General features: G+C 40.5%; 1 protein-coding gene across 1 annotated transcript in view; it reads left to right on the top strand.

The window, feature by feature from the left end:
• cntn5 (contactin 5) overlaps positions 1 to 15975 on the top strand; it is a 137151-nt gene that overhangs the window by 116559 nt on the left and 4617 nt on the right. The window contains exons 17-22 of the mRNA XM_050064823.1: positions 3963 to 4112; positions 5068 to 5138; positions 14241 to 14475; positions 14568 to 14677; positions 14799 to 14985; positions 15157 to 15269. Coding sequence (XP_049920780.1) covers positions 3963 to 4112; positions 5068 to 5138; positions 14241 to 14475; positions 14568 to 14677; positions 14799 to 14985; positions 15157 to 15269 — 866 coding nt within the window. The remainder of the gene's footprint in view (positions 1 to 3962; positions 4113 to 5067; positions 5139 to 14240; positions 14476 to 14567; positions 14678 to 14798; positions 14986 to 15156; positions 15270 to 15975) is intronic.

Below are 15975 nucleotides of genomic sequence, written 5' to 3'. Positions count from 1 at the left end.
GAAACATTGCTAATTAATGTATCTGGCAAGTCGCAAAAGTAACACGTTCACTGACAACATATTTTAGTTGCTTTTTTCCAACATAGGCAATCTTGCAGCACAGTATCCACTCGTAATGGCTACAGCATTACTTTTATATTTATATTTTTTTATTAACATTTAACCAATATCACAATATTTCCTTAAACTTAACCAGAGTGCTTTTGTTGCCTTAATCTATGACCGGAATCTGGACATGAACCTGAGGATATGGTGTCAAGGCAATTAGTACGCCTGCCGTGCTCCACAATCACCTCCTTCCAATCCTTCCAACGTGGTACCTGAATGTACTGTTTATTTACCTGAAAGAAACGACCCTGAACATAATCCAGGCAGCGATTATGTTGCCACAACAACATAATTAAGAAAGCAATTTAGTGACATGCAAACATAATTTCTAGGTGACAGGGTTGAAAGCCGTAAATGTGTATTCAGTGGGGCACACTTGGTAAATGCATTGGCTACAAGTGTAAATTCAGAGACAGTGCTTCAGGAATCACTGTGTGTGAGCATACAAAAAAAAAAAGAACACTGTAACACAGTCAGACTTTTAAATCCAGAAAGTAATGGATCAAGTGTCTTACACTGTTGCTCCAGAACAAGGCTTTCTTCTCAGATGCCTGTTTGAGGAGTTATAATGCAGTTCTCTCTCTCTCTCCGGCTGTCATTTTGTGTCTGAACTTGGCTGTTGTTCAGAAGAGCTTAGCAAAAAGTAATTTGAGCCGATATCAAATGCCATTGCTTTGAATTTTATTCAGTGTCATATCAGCGGTTAGTGGGAAATTAACCTTTTGGGCTTGAATTATAAGACTTATCCATTTTCATTTGGTGTAGATGCACTTTTACTACTTAAAAATGAATCAGCTTCCTTTTTTCCCTGTACCTTGACAGAAAAACCATCAATTACTATCACTTAGCGTTAAAGGATGAAGGCTTGCTAAGCATTGTGTGTAATCCATCTTAATATGCCGTGTGATAATAATAGCAGAGTTTAAGGTGTGATAATGATTCATCCCCACAGATATATAAATCATACTTTGTATACACTCCTCTCACATCACGTCTGTTCAACCACATTTAATTCGATAAAGCACAATTAGGACTCTGTGATGTATTGTCAGTGTTGAACTTGTTAAGATTAGCATAAAGGGGATCGGGCTTTTAGCTCCCACTCCTTGCAAACAGAGTTATCGGCTCATGTTTGAAGAGCAGCTCGCCTAACAGAGTGGTCTCATCGTGAGCTGCTTTGGATGATAAGAGTGTAAGCTCCTCGGCTCCACTGAATGTTGCCTTAGTTAGCACAGAGAGACCTCTGGTTCATTTGTGACACGGATATGCTTTCAGTCAATGTTTGTTTGTTGTTGCAGGATCAATATTGACGAAGCTTGATTATGGCGGCCCTGAAGAAACCAGATTAGTTGTGTTACCTGCTTGTAATTCTGTTCCAAAATACATTCATAAATCTTGACTTTTTCGGTCTCAGGGTGTGATTTATAATTACATAGCTCTCTACGTCTTCTGTAGATACTGTGAAAATTGATTAAAATCAGCTTCCCTCTATGTAATGAGTTGTTCTTCCTAATGTGCTCTAAAGCTGCGAGTAAGCTGTTGTTCAGGCATCAAAACGACATCATATACCAGGTTTCAAGTAAATTGCACATCTCCACCACCTGGTGTAAAAGTATGCCAAGTCACAGTGAATCTGGAGGGAAGGCGTAATGCTCTGCAGTTCTTAAGAACTAAGACAATTGTATATTTATTTGTTTTCTGGCTCTGTACTCGAGCATACAGGATTTGAAATGAAACAATGGCTATAAAGGTTAAAGTGTCAACTCACAGCTTTTGCACAAACATTGTAGGAATTATCCTCCAGTTTTAGGGAACAGAAAGTAATTGGACAAGTCGACACAGTCTTGAAGTCATTATATAAAGTCATCATATTTAATCGTATATAATCCTGTGCAGTTAATGACTGCCTGTAGACTGCAGCCCACAGACAGCAGCAGATACTTGGTATCTTCCCTGGTGAGGCTCTGCCAGCCATCTTCACTTATTGCTTGTGTCAGTTTGGCCTAGAGCAGCGAAACACCTGCTCAGTTGGTTGATGAAGGTCAGGCAACAGAACTTTCAAATGTTCAGCTATGAAAAGAATAAATCCTTATTACCTTGCCTGTACGTTAAGCATCATTGTCCTGCCGCATTGTTGTTTTGGTAGACTTCATATTAAAGTGTGTATGATTCTTACACTCTTCACTCAGTGTGAATCTGAACACTTTCAAACAGTCAGGCCTCATGTAGGGGCCCGATTAAAGAGCGAATGGGGTCCTTGTAGGATTGACATCGTGTGGTGTTTGTTCATGGAGATGGTGGCACTGTCACAGAGACTTTAAGGGGTTGCAGAAATATGTACTGTATGTGCGTTTTTATCCCAAGCCTAAGCTTTTTGATCCTTCTATGTCGACTCTTCCTATCTTTGGAAGAAAGCAGAGTTCACCAAGCCTTGGATTGTTCGCCCGCTAGTAGGGAACATGAGCTGGGTTTGGAGAAGCCTGTGGAATACTGGGAGAACATTAATGTGGTTGGACAAGACAAAATTCTTACTTTTCTGCAAATGGTGCAATGTACCATGTTTGGAGGAGAAATGGCCCTGCATATGACTTAAAAAAATACCACAACTACATTGTAGCTTTGAGGTGGAAGCATCATGGTATGGAGCTGTTTCTCTTGTTGTGGTACCAGCAGAATCCAAATTATCAAAGGGAAAATGAAGTCAGCCATGTACCAGGAATTTCTTGAGGAATTCTGTTGACATCCACCAGGATGGTGAGAATAAGACACAGGTGGACCTTCCAGCAGGATAACAATCCAAAACATACTGCAAAGAGGACTCTCACCTGGTTCCAGAGGGAGAAAATAAAGGTGTTGGAATGGCCCAGTCAGTCACCAGAAGATGACCTGAAGATGAAGATACATCAGTAGATCCTCAGAATCTTCTAGATTTAAAGACTGTGTGTGGAAGAATGGACCAAAAGAACACTGTGAGAGCTTGATTTCCTTATACAGGAAGTAGCTTACAAGCTGGCGTTGTAAAGAAAGGCTTCTTCACCAATTACTGAATACATTTCAGTTGCTGTGTTCAATACTTTTTCCCGCATTATTCCACTTTATTGCACATGACTTTGTTTTACAAATTGTAATGTTACGATTTTCTTATCTGTGTAGTATTATTGAGTTAATATCAATATCTGCTGTAAATTATTTCATGTTAATAGCTGCAATGGAAATATGCTTAATGAGAAAAATATTGATGCTTGAATACTTATTTCCCCACTGTATTTACATGTAGTTTACAATGTTAATATGTCTAGGCACCTGTGAATATTTGGGTTTAGTCAGGTTCAATCCATCCCTTACATAATCAAACAAGAGTTACTATTACCAAAGGACAAATGCTTCAACAAAGAAACCAGCCACTATCCAGCTGCAGTGGTTCTGTCCTTCTACTGGTGGAAGTTAGCAATACTAATAAGGCATAACCAGTCATGTGCAGCTTGGAGAGGCTACACAGAAAGCTGTCCTTCCAAGAGAAAACTGAACTGCTGCCTAGCGACATCTCTTGCTGCATTCACTTGCACTTTGCACTCAGACACTGAGGTTTCACTCTTGTAAATTTCCAACCAGCCACAACTTTTCATATTTATCTTTTTGCATGTCAGTAGGGGGTGTTTGGGAAAGGTGGGGCACATTTTTAGTTTAGATGAGTAAAACATAGCTAAGCCTGCTTTCACACACCCTTAAAGCTGTATTGGCACTCACAGCAGTGTTGGTCCCATGTGCTGTACATAATGTGGACAAAAGTACAATAGATTTTATGTGGTCTTACCCTGATTAAATAAATACATAAGCTTCGCTCTTGTCTGCAGACCCAGACCCAGTGACAGGGGACATGGAGTCAGCCATGGCTGTGGAGCTCAACCCCTGGGTGGAATATGAGTTCAGGGTGGTGGCAAGCAATGCAATCGGGACCGGAGATCCCAGCGCGCCTTCAAGAGGAGTTAGGACAAAAGAAGCAGGTAAATCCTCTGAGCCATCAATTTGCTACATGCACTACATGCTAGTCACATTTTGGCAGACATAAGCAATCACCCAGAGTCTAGAAACATATTATATAATATGCTGAGTGCTGCTGATTTATTGTAGCTGGAGAGCTGAAAGTAGCTGGTGCCCCCCACATGCCACTTCATGACCATGTTATATTCCCATTGTTAATATACTCGGTTTTAATTGGGCAAAGGGGTTGAAAATAAGCCGCTTACATGAATTTCAACCAGTTTAGTGTTTCTGCTAAAGCTGCCTGTCCTTTAATGCCCCGAGGCAAAGACACAGCAGAATTCACTATTTATGGTGAGCAGAAATTGACTGAGACAGTCTGGATCAGGCATGCCGCTTCACTAACTGCTCGTTTCTCGTCTATAAAATGTAATAATTACAAAGGTCAGTGGTCATTTGGAAGAGGCTTATTTAATGTGTCCTATCTCTTCAGCACAATTAACCGACTAATTACCGAAGCTACACACAGTTGTGGTAATTCATCCTTAAAGATATAATCTGTGATCCAAATATCAACAAAAGAGTGCAAAATTCAAAACACAGCAATGAGAGCTATCATTACCACTCTCTGTTTGACTGACAGGTAGTTTAATGCAGGCACACACACCAGACAATAACTGGGTTTCTGATATTTTCTGATGCTGTTAAAGGTTTGTTTACTCCAGCAAAACACATCATTAAAACAGTTTTATTTTCAGTTATGATCTGTTGACTCAAAAAGTGCTTTTTTAAATCATTAAGACAAACTTAATTAATCAAATCCAAGTTTAGCTCAAATTGTGTAGACATAAAGGACATGGACTGCTATCTGAAAATATTTCTTCTGCATTTTCACCTTTTCTTTCTTTCAAAAACACATTGAAGTGAGTTTGCAGTGTTGGTTCAGTGATGCATTGTTAACCTTTCTGTTTCACACAGTCCCGTCAGTGGCACCAGCAAACGTAAGCGGAGGGAACGGCCGCAGGCATGAACTGGTCATCTCGTGGGAGGTAGGGTTCTCTGCCAAACTCTCTCTGCAACACAGGCGTGACGACATATGTGCAAAAACACAAATGTCACCATGGTGTTTCAGTTAAGCAAGCTTGGATTATTGTTGAATAAACAGGAGTTAGTGAAAGCTTTTATTTAGTCTGTTCTCACTTAAAAAATAATCTTTGCCATTCCCAGTTGTATCTGTGGATGTCAGCTGCATGACATTCGAACTGTGGAATGTTTTCAAAACTCCTCAGTGACCATCTTATCTACATGCTGTGTGAGAGAGGGCTTCAAGGTCCTTGAAATTCAAGATGCCTCCTTTACAGAACATTCTCTCAGTTTCTAAAGAAACTGAAGCAGAAACTGCCACAGGTCATGCATTAATTATACTGGAATTCAAATCCTAATTAGAATTATTAGCAAGCGTTCACTAAAGTTTCCAGTATAATTTGAAGACTTTGAATGTGAAACTTTACCATCTGCACTCTAATTAAAATGCGAAAATAAATGTCATTCCAGTCAATAGATTAGATCAACATTTCGAGTGCTAAAGATGCTCGCTCATAATGAGACCCTGTCTTGAATGTCAGTGTGTTGCATTATGTAAACAGAACCATGGTTACAGTCTCATGACCCCAACTAAAGATGTTACTCGTTCTCTGAAAGAGGAGATGCTCAGGGATCAGTTGCTTTCAAGTCATTTCTTTTTTGCCATCTGGTGTGTAAACATGAGACCAAATTTCAGATTTATTTTTTCAAGCAATATTTCATGGAAAGACCATGAGTCACCTCACTCCTTTCACTTGAGCTCAACAAAATCACCTTGTGCAGTGTAGTTCACAGTCTCTGTTATCTGAAACCAAGCGGCAACCTCATTGAGCCAATGTAGAAGTGCCAAAAGTTCCTCAAATGTCCACTTGAAGCTGGCTTCAAGAATGAGTCAATCCCCATCGACCCCTGTGTTAAAATGCCCAGCTTTACAGCAGAAATAAAAATGTTTACACATGTTCGCACTTTAGCTGCGCAGGGGGTGAATTTTTATATAACTCACCCATTTAAATGTTATTAAGAGTTGAAATTATGCTAACCGCTATAAGTGACAGGTGGGTTTTGTCTGTCTTGACAAGCTGCTACCACAGCAACAACATTGGTTAGGTAAGGTTACCATGGCACAACCTCAGACTCACAGAGTATGGGCAAAGCCGCAGCTGTCAGCATTTGTTTTTATTTAATGAAAGTTAATTGTAAGGTTGGATCTGTGGTTTGGTGCAGCGTCTGCAGTGATGCGGGCGCTGTGCTGGACCGTCATGGTGAAGAGAGAGCTGAGCCAGAAGGCAAAGCTTTCGATATACTGGTCCATATACGTCCCAACCCTCACCTATGGTCATGAGCTCTGGGTAATGTCCAAAAGAATGAGGTCACGGATACAGGTGTCTGAAATGGGTTCCCTTAGAAGGGTGGCTGGGCTCAGCCTTAGAGATAGAGCTTAGACATCCAGAGGGAGTAGAGCTTGGAGTAGAGCCGCTGATTTTTGCGTCAAATGGGGTCAGTTGAGGTAGTTCAGGCATCTGATCAGGATGCCTTCCATTAGAGGTGTTCCAGGCATGTCCAACTGGTAGGAGGCCCTTTGGCAGATTTAGAGCACGCTGGAGGGATTACATATCTTGTCTGGCCTGGGAACACCTTGGGATCACCCAGTAGGAGCTTGAAAGCATTGCTGGGAGAGGGACATCTGGAATACTTTGCTCAGTCTGCTCCAAAACACCAAGACGGCGACAGTCAAATGCCAAACTCAAGGTTTCCAAACGTGAGTCCACAAATCAATGGGTGACGTCACAGTGGCTACGTCCATTATTTTATAAAGTGTATGTCTGAAACAAAAAAGATGATAATAGTATGCATGCTTGAGTCCTGTAGGCCAGACTGAAGAAGGAACTTTCTCAGCCTTTCCTGCTCATGAACCTCTGGAACAGAGCAGTGCTTGCAGTACTGAAAACCCCAAAAAGCCAAAGCACAGAATGATGATGATTATTAGGATTTTTACATTATTAAATATGGGAAGAAACCTATAGGGTGTAAATATTCATCATTTAACTTGTGAAAGTTATTACTCACCAAGATTAAAAATGTGATAATAAATGTGTATGTTCAGTGAAATCATTATCACCCAACTGCTGCTAAGAACATTTGTGAACCTGCAGGTTGAGAATTACTGTAATCCATGAGTGAAAACAAGCCAGCTGAAACAAGGTTCCCTTTAAACATCCGTGCTGAAACAGCTCTGCCATTGTTCCCTCAGGAATTTAACTGTCACTAAGTAATAAATCCTGCATGTGAATGTGACTTAATAATCATGTAGAGGTTGCTACTGCATGCGCAATTCATTAAAAACCTTCACTTTTTGTTGCCTGGGAATACTTGTCAGACGTTATTAAGGGGGATAAAGCATGGTTGATGGACGACGCTAGTCCTTGTGGTTTCTGAGCTTGAAGGAAACGGTTTAATGATTTTAAGATATACAGATGATTGCATTAGTTTACAGTCAGTTGCATTCACTTGAGGTGAGATATGATGAGTAGCTGCTACAGTTTCGCTCAGAGTGTTCTAGGGACCTGCGTGTGCTTGCCGTCCTATTCCCAGAACCATCAAAGTGGGATCTAATTAAAACATAGAGGAAAGTTTCAGACACTCGAGTGAGAAAAATGATGAGAGGAGTCTGGAGATGTTCTTAAAAGGTAGGAAGACAGATGTGTTGAGGGACTTGCTGGTGTATTTAAAGATCAGAGTTCAGCATATGAGGCTGGCATCATCTGAGGTCACACAACTTCCTTTTCCAAACACTCAGTGTGGCGTACATCTTCCTTAGGGAAAAGCCTAAAAAATCATGAAAAACTTTTTGATCATCGATTATTATTATTTTATTTTTTTTAGATTGTAATGAAAACACATTAATGAATTATTTTTTTGTCCAAGGAATTATTTGCCTCAAATTTCCAAATAGACATTTATCGGAGTTCTTGACTGTGATTTTTCTCATTTATATTTTTGTGGTTTTATCTAATTATCTCAGCACTAAAGTCTGGTGTCTTCTCGTCAGCATAAAACTAAAACAATCAAAAGTAAGTAAAAGTAGAGTGAGGCGAGAGTCAAGGAGGTCATGTTCCAAAGAAAATATTAAACTAGCAGCTGTCTAAATTGCTGCATTTAGCACAGTGTGGTGTTTGAGATACAAGCTTTAGTCAAATTATCAATAGTGACTGTATGCTGTGACTGAATCTGGCTTGTGTCAGCGTTCCCTTGTCTTTATGTCTTGATGTGTTGCTGACTGATTGTTCCAAAGTTGGAGAAGCATACACTCAGCTATAAAGGGAGTACACATACAGTTTCATACTGTAATGTTATCTCTGCAGCAGATAAATGTGATCGCAGCGCAGCTGTAGAAACAAAGGTAAAATAGCCCAGGTGTGGATGCACTCCACTCTCAGGAAGCCTTGACCCGTCTGACAGAAAAGGGCAAGAGAGATGCACATTATGTCCAGTGGGATAATACAAAGGTTGAGGTTACAGCCTTTACAGATATCTGATTTCAGGAGAAAGGGTCATGTGAGGGGGCTCAGGTGAGCGCCCATCATTAGGACAAAGGGAGCTTTTTCTTCCATTTGAGAGGGAAGACATGGTCGACCCATCTGCTGCAGTATTCTACATGATTTTCTTTGATTTGCTTTTACTGAATTTTATTCCTACATTGGAGGGTATGAGCAGGTCAAGGCTGGAAGAAAGGCTTCGACTGTTCCAATGAGGGAGCAAACGAGAGGGGGAAGTGCTTCAGTCCACTCAGGCAGGATGCTTTTCCCCGAGATCAAAGGTTGAAGTGGTTATTGCAAGGATGAAGCACCTGTGTGAGATAAAGATTTAACTATATTGTGCTCAAGGGAAATACAGGCAGGGCAGCAGTGAATAATATAATACAAGCATTAGTATAACAAATAAACCCTATTCAAATGAATACAGCTAAAACAATATTTTAATAATTAAAGACAAAACTCAAATTGATTTGAAATGTGACTTAAAAGATTAGAGGTTATCTGTTGATGCAGTTTACAGATTTATATTTCTAGCACATAATGTATTGTGTTTTCAATGTCTGTCAGTGGCTGTCCTGACTGTAAGATTTAACAACCCAATAGCCAGAAAAAATGTTGGTATTGTAGGTTTTTGCAAACCCGGAAATGTTACATTTGAATGTTATTATGTAGCAGATTTGTTGAACTTCACGTTTCAACCACACTGTGATCAACATGCCGTTCAGTTTGGCACAAAAAGCACTTGGCTATGGTGAGAGAAAGATTATATTTTGGCCTAAAATACAAAGTGCTGGTGGTACAATCCCTGTCACTGTAAAAAAAAATATGATATTAATATTATTAATATATGATATTTTGTGACACTGTCTAAGCAGGAAATGCTGCAGCAATGTCTTGGTAAAAAACAACAGCTTTTTCTGACACTATCCCTGGTGGAAAAACAGTGACAGGTTGTAAAAAAACACCCACGTATGGTGGCTAAAAAGCAGCTGGAAACACGGCGATGACTCGCAACACAAGCAGGTTTGTTGTTTGTTGCTCTCGAAGAGCGGTCTGCAGCTTGGCAGATGTCTAACATAGGTGACATACATCCACCATCCCCTCAACCTCTTGATGACAAAGACATATCCATCATTTGCTGTAATGTGCAATGCCAACATTTTCTTTTGGTGACTGGGTTGGATTTAAGGAGCTTGTGTCCAAGTGTTGTTAGTTTTGCAGATTGTCCTTACAAGCAGGGCAAAAACTCCTGCTTTATCACTAACAGCAGCACAACCCCAGGATCACAGCTCATTGCATTTTAAACAGGGTCCCACTTTATTCTGTTGGAAATTTGTTTAACCATCCAGGGTCTCAGAGTTTGAGGGCACAACTTGGACACGTCTGCAGAATTTGCTGACAAAGCCCAAAGAAGGCCAGCTGGGCTGTGTATTACACAGAGCTGCATCAGCCGGGCCAGTGATTAAGATGTTGTGAATTTTAAATTTGGTCCCGCCAGAGAGGCACAATGATGATTAACCTTGAATCCCAGAGTCGTTCCCAATATATCCAGGGATGTTTATGAATATCTGTTTGTAACCTCAATCTTGACGATGGTTGTACAAAACCTAATAACTCTCACACCAAGTAAAGAGGATATTAGTGTGAACTGTTTCCAAGTGGACAGCTTGGCTCTCAGCCAGGTTCAGGGCACAGCATGTACAGAATTACTATGAGCAACGCCGAGAATTTGCAATTGAGATCAGTTGAAGGATATATTAACAGGGGAACAGTGAACAGATGTGGAAGCAACTGACAGTTATTCTTGTAGTTATTAAGTATGGGAGCCCAACTGCCACTGGGAAGATAACCTTCACATGAGGAGAAGTGCCCCTCAGTGGCACATTATGGGGGATAATGTCCATTCCAGATGGGATGGTGTTTGGTGGGAGACCATTTCCTGTTTATAAATGAGAGTTATACTATATAAAGAGTGTCATTAGAGTAGCTAGTATAACACAATGACGACCTCCTTATAAATAAATGCAGGACCCCATGTTGGAGGAACAATCAAGGGATACTTAAAGTGACTCAAAACCCCAATTGGAGCTGACTTGGATATAAAACCCAAATAAAGAGTCCTTTGAAGCCACACATTAATTTGACTCATTACAAAAAGTTATTCTTGGCCAAACAATTTCTTTCTTAAAGAAGTATTTTACAGTGGGAAAGATTTCATAAAGCTGGGCTGTCTATGTAGTAGAAAGATGCAGATACTTTGAATATTGGTGCTGCATAACAGGAGAAAATAAAGGAAAAGGGCTGTGACATTTGATTTTGTTCAAGAGGTGGAAAACCTTCAACAACAAGAATGCACCCACCTTCTGGTGGGTGACATAATGCAAGCTTGTGCATTTTGACCATAGACTGTATCAAATAATGGATGAACTGTAGCTACCATGACAGCACATTACTGACATTTTGAAGCCTCGAGCTCAGCATGTCAGCCATTGCCATCTTGTTATGTCTGAGCCAGAAGTGACCATATTTAGATGAGCGGGTGGAGCTGTGGTAGAGCGAGGGATGAATCTGACTCATAGGCTGTAGCGAAGCCTCGCAGACAGCCTGTCACTCAAGTACAGTTGTCCTGAAGGGCAAAATCAGCTATGGAAACCAAAACTGTACTAGGCTGTAAACACCTTTATTTCTGTGGTAAAGTTGGGCCTTTTAACATAGGTTTATTTGCTTCTGGAGCCAGCCTCAAGTGGCCATTTGAGGAACTGCAGTTTTTGGTACTTCCACTTTGGCTTCCTTATGCAGCCCCCAAGGTTCCTGCTTGGTTTTGACACAGGGAACAATGTGGCGGCAGGGTGGTAACAAATGATCTCAGATTACAGTTAAATGGTAAGCTAAAATGTGTTTTTAAACATTTCAGGCGAGAAATAGACAACATAGTGACATAATCTTGACTCATATTTTATCAGCGCTGATTATTTAAACCATTTTATGCCAGTTATTTCAGCTTTCATTTTTACAATACAGGAAACAATATGGCGCCCGCTTCCTGTTCATGAAATTTTTATATAACAGCCAAACAGTGCACAAAATATGTTTCTGACATTTTAGCAAAAGATAGGTGGTACAGTAGTAGAATAGATTTTTATTTGATCTGCACTGCTTAGTTTTACAGTTTGATTGGATTTTGGTCTGAGTTTGAGAGAGAAAGAGAGGGGGGGCTGATCCCTCTCTCGATCCGCTTTTACACATGGTGGCGCGTATAGGAAAATGCAGGAGCACAATCTGTAGTTCAGGCAACAGCCATGGATGTAATGATCGGCACTGCTTCCACATTGTGTGACCAATAGAGCAGGCACACTAGAAGCTTCTGTTCTGGTTCTGGTTAAGTGCTTTACTAACTTGAATGGGGATAAAATGATTCAATCGTGTGGCTCTTCTAGGCTTTTAATGTTATTGTTTGAATGGATCAAATCCTGATGGTGAAACAAGTCATTTTGTGGGGGTTTTGAGGCTCAAAGAAATGTATCCACTAATTGTTAGACGTCTCTTTTGTCATGCAAGTTAATGGGGGAAAAAAGTATTTTTGGCCACAGGGCATCACATAATGGTGTAATTACACTCTTTGGACACTATGAACATTTACTTCATAGCCCAGTACACTTCCTGGGGGCCTTGAAACAGACCCAGAGTCAGCAAAAATCTGCTGGATAATGCATTGGGAGATGAGTAGGTGTAGATCTGGGTGCTGTTCAGATGGAGGGAAGTTTACCACAGTTCATTTACACATACTACCCACATTATTATGATACAAAGCTGGTTGAAAATCAGAAGGGTATGCCTTTAGGGATTTTTTCAATGAGACTCCAGAAACTGTATATTTGCTGCTTTTCATTTACAAACCTCCATGATTGGAACAATTAGTGTCTTCAACAAGTGCCTCTGCATAAAACGGAGTATAAGCATTTTTTAATCTGCTCATTTGTTTTTATTCAGACATTTTTGCAGATCAGATCAAATCACTTCTGCAGTACAGAATAGTGAAGAATTACAGTTCTTCCTCCCTGCCCATTGTGTGGTAGAATAATTGGTCACCCATCAATAAGTCTGTCAGTTTTCAAGAGTATCGCAGGACAATGCTGAGACGCTCCACTTAGATGCAGTGTCCTCCTTTTTTGTACTTGCCATTTTAAGTCGTTTTAGCTCTGCCCTATTTCCTCCCGTTTCTGTTAAATGCTCTTGGAAATAAATCAGGACTTCGTCAGTGATCAATGGAGATGGATATTAAAGGAGACGGAGCAGGAATGTTAGCCCTTTTTGGCAGTCGAGGCATGTGAGCGCATGGCAGTTCTGCCTCTCCAATCATCTGTGGAGAGTTGTCAGAGCCTGGACGGCCATGGTGGGCAGGGTTATTAAGCAGGATGAATGACTAAACAGTCTCTGCAGCTTCATTCAGCCGTCTCATTAGAGTCGACGGTGAGAGACTGCTGTTTCGCAGGGAGCCATTGGGAGGACCATTAGTGATGCCCCCACAGTCATCGTCACTGAGCCCAGCAGGCCCCACAATTTCATCCACAAGACTTGCACCCGCTATATCAGTCCTTTCACACCGTGTCCACACTTATCTGTGACTGTCTCAATTCCCATACCCACAAGTGTTTCTAGACTTAACTAGCTAATTTGTTCATGCTGTTTTTTAAAGACCCATATTCCTTGGCACGTCTTTAAAAGCATTGCCAGCTCTGATAATAACTTTGATGGAAGCTAATTCATTTTCACTGATCTACCCTGTAATTAGGCAGTCATGGTGATTGGTCGTTGTTGAATGAAATGTGAACTACATCTCCATCCACCTCCAATCCCTCTGTAGACTACATGGCTAATTCGGGTGATGCCTACAGGGGACAATATTACTTTGAAGCCTATGCAAATCAACACATTAAAGCATGCAGAGTTTTTGTTGCCAAAAACAGGTGTACAGGTGTTTGTCATTTATTAGATTTAGCCAAAGATTTAATCCCTGCAGCTCGCATTTTAATTAAATTCTAGCTCACTTAATGAATTGGCATTTGACTTGATTAAGCACGGAGCAGCTGTGGAAGACAGCTCCCAGTTTTACCACTTCAGGAAAACCACAGATAAGCATTGAAGCCAGCACACAGAACCTGTGTCCCAAAAATCCTCCTGTCAGACATGGAAAGATAAATAGCTACATAATGGGCACAACTGAGCCAGATATGATTTGTTTCCATTCCTCAAGACTGACTGCATCTTTATTAACACTGGCAGACAGTAACGGTAAATGGGTAGGAAATTGAAAGCTGGTTATGCAGGACTACCATAGCTGAAAAAAAGTCATGTTGTCAATGAGAGCTGTGCTTGCACAGAGGCGGCAATTTAAATATGAAAATGTGGAAATGATGTACCTTCAGTCACAGAGCTGTACAGTGCTGGTGCTGGTACAGTGAGCCAGGTTTGCACCAAATCTCTGTGAAAGACACTCTTGGATGATTGTTTCTTTCTGTCTGATATTTTCAGCCTGTGTCTGAGGAATTCCAAAATGGTGAAGGCTTTGGGTATATTGTTGCATTTCGTGCCAATGGAACCAGAGGCTGGAAGGAGAAGATGGTGACCTCTGCGGACTCTACAACGTACAAATACAGAGACGAGACCTTCCCTCCCCTCACCCCGTTTGAGGTAAAGGTTGGAGTTTACAACAATAAGGGAGATGGACCATTCAGCAAAGTCGTCATCATCCACTCTGCTGAGGGGGGTGAGTTAGTCTTTGTGGTTGCATTGATTTTAAAAGTACAGCGAAAATAGTTTTTGACATTTTATGATTGTCACCATTTCGACCTGTCTCAGAGCCCAGGGAGGCACCATCTGACGTGAAAGTGTACAGTATTTCTTCATCGGAAATTAGAGTCACTTGGAAACCGCCCAATCCTGGACCCGGAAGACCAAGAGGATATGAGGTGCATGTGAATTGCTTTCATTTTTTTGTGCTCACTCATACATTTGCATACAGTATCTGACCTCTGTGTATGAGAGGTTTGAGAACACTATTTTCTCAAAGTCATTCATTTGGTATAACAGGTCAGCTACTGGAAAGACATGGAGCAGGAAGAGTCGGGGAAAAAACAAAGAACTGTGAAAAACGAAACGTCCATGGTCTTGACAGGACTAGAGGGCAACAGTCTGTATCTCATCACTGTAAAAGGCTTCAACAGCATCGGCCAGGGTCCTGCCACCACTGCTGTCACAGCCAAGACCAGGAAAGCCCGTGAGTACAGCACTGACACTAATCACGTCATACTATATATGGAATAGAGGCTACCTGTTAAGTTCGCTCCAAATCCCCCTGTAAAAAAGGGTAGTAATTGACCTAGTTGGTTGAAACTCTGTTTAAAAGTCAGTTTTAATTTGCACTCAGAGTGTTGTGTTCTCTTCTTAGCTCCTGCTCAACCACCAACCAACCTCATGTGGATTCAGGAGGGCAACAATGTGTCTTTAAGCTGGGACCCAGTGAAGGCAAAAGACAATGAATCTGATGTCATCGGGTATATGGTAATGATTAATCTCTGACGTTATGTTTCTTCAGATTCATAACATTAAAACTCATGAAAACATTCATGCAAAGCCTGTAAAAAGCTGCTAGTTCCAGAGGTCTCCTGCATAATTTAACAGTGCTATATATTTATGCTATGGCCATCAGTTTAAATGTATGCATTTACTGCCAGTTTAGCAAGAAAACAAGATCTAAATACTGGAACACCCAGTGGCAAATCAGAACTGTGGTGAATTCATGACATTTTATCACCACATTTTTAAACAAAATATCACAAAAATGCTGATGAATTTATCTAACATTGACCTAGAATCCGAAAGGAGAATCGATTTAAAGCACTGAATATATTATAAGTGTAAACCTTAGTTTCAGCTCGCCAATTTCAGCATACTCAAGAAAATCAATCTAAGTGAACATTTTTAACTTAAAATGTCCCCTGTAATAATAGTTGACTCTTATGGGGTGCCGTTTGTAAAGTGTTTCACGCTGAAAATAACATCAACATTTTGCCACATTTAGCTTCAAACAATGTTTAAAAAAGTATTGTGAATTTTTTAACGTCACCTTTTACCACATTTACAGCAATATTTGTTAACTTAGAAATATATTAAATAGTTAAATCTAAATATTAAATGTGGCACCTAAATGTTAAATCTAAATATTAAATCTAAATCTAAATGTTAAATCTAAATGCTAAATCTAAAT

Source organism: Epinephelus moara, chromosome 2 (assembly GCF_006386435.1).
Source record: "Epinephelus moara isolate mb chromosome 2, YSFRI_EMoa_1.0, whole genome shotgun sequence".
Taxonomy (NCBI): domain Eukaryota; kingdom Metazoa; phylum Chordata; class Actinopteri; order Perciformes; family Serranidae; genus Epinephelus; species Epinephelus moara.
The sequence above is the reverse complement of the archived record's forward strand: the minus strand, read 5'-3'. Positions and strand labels throughout refer to the sequence as shown.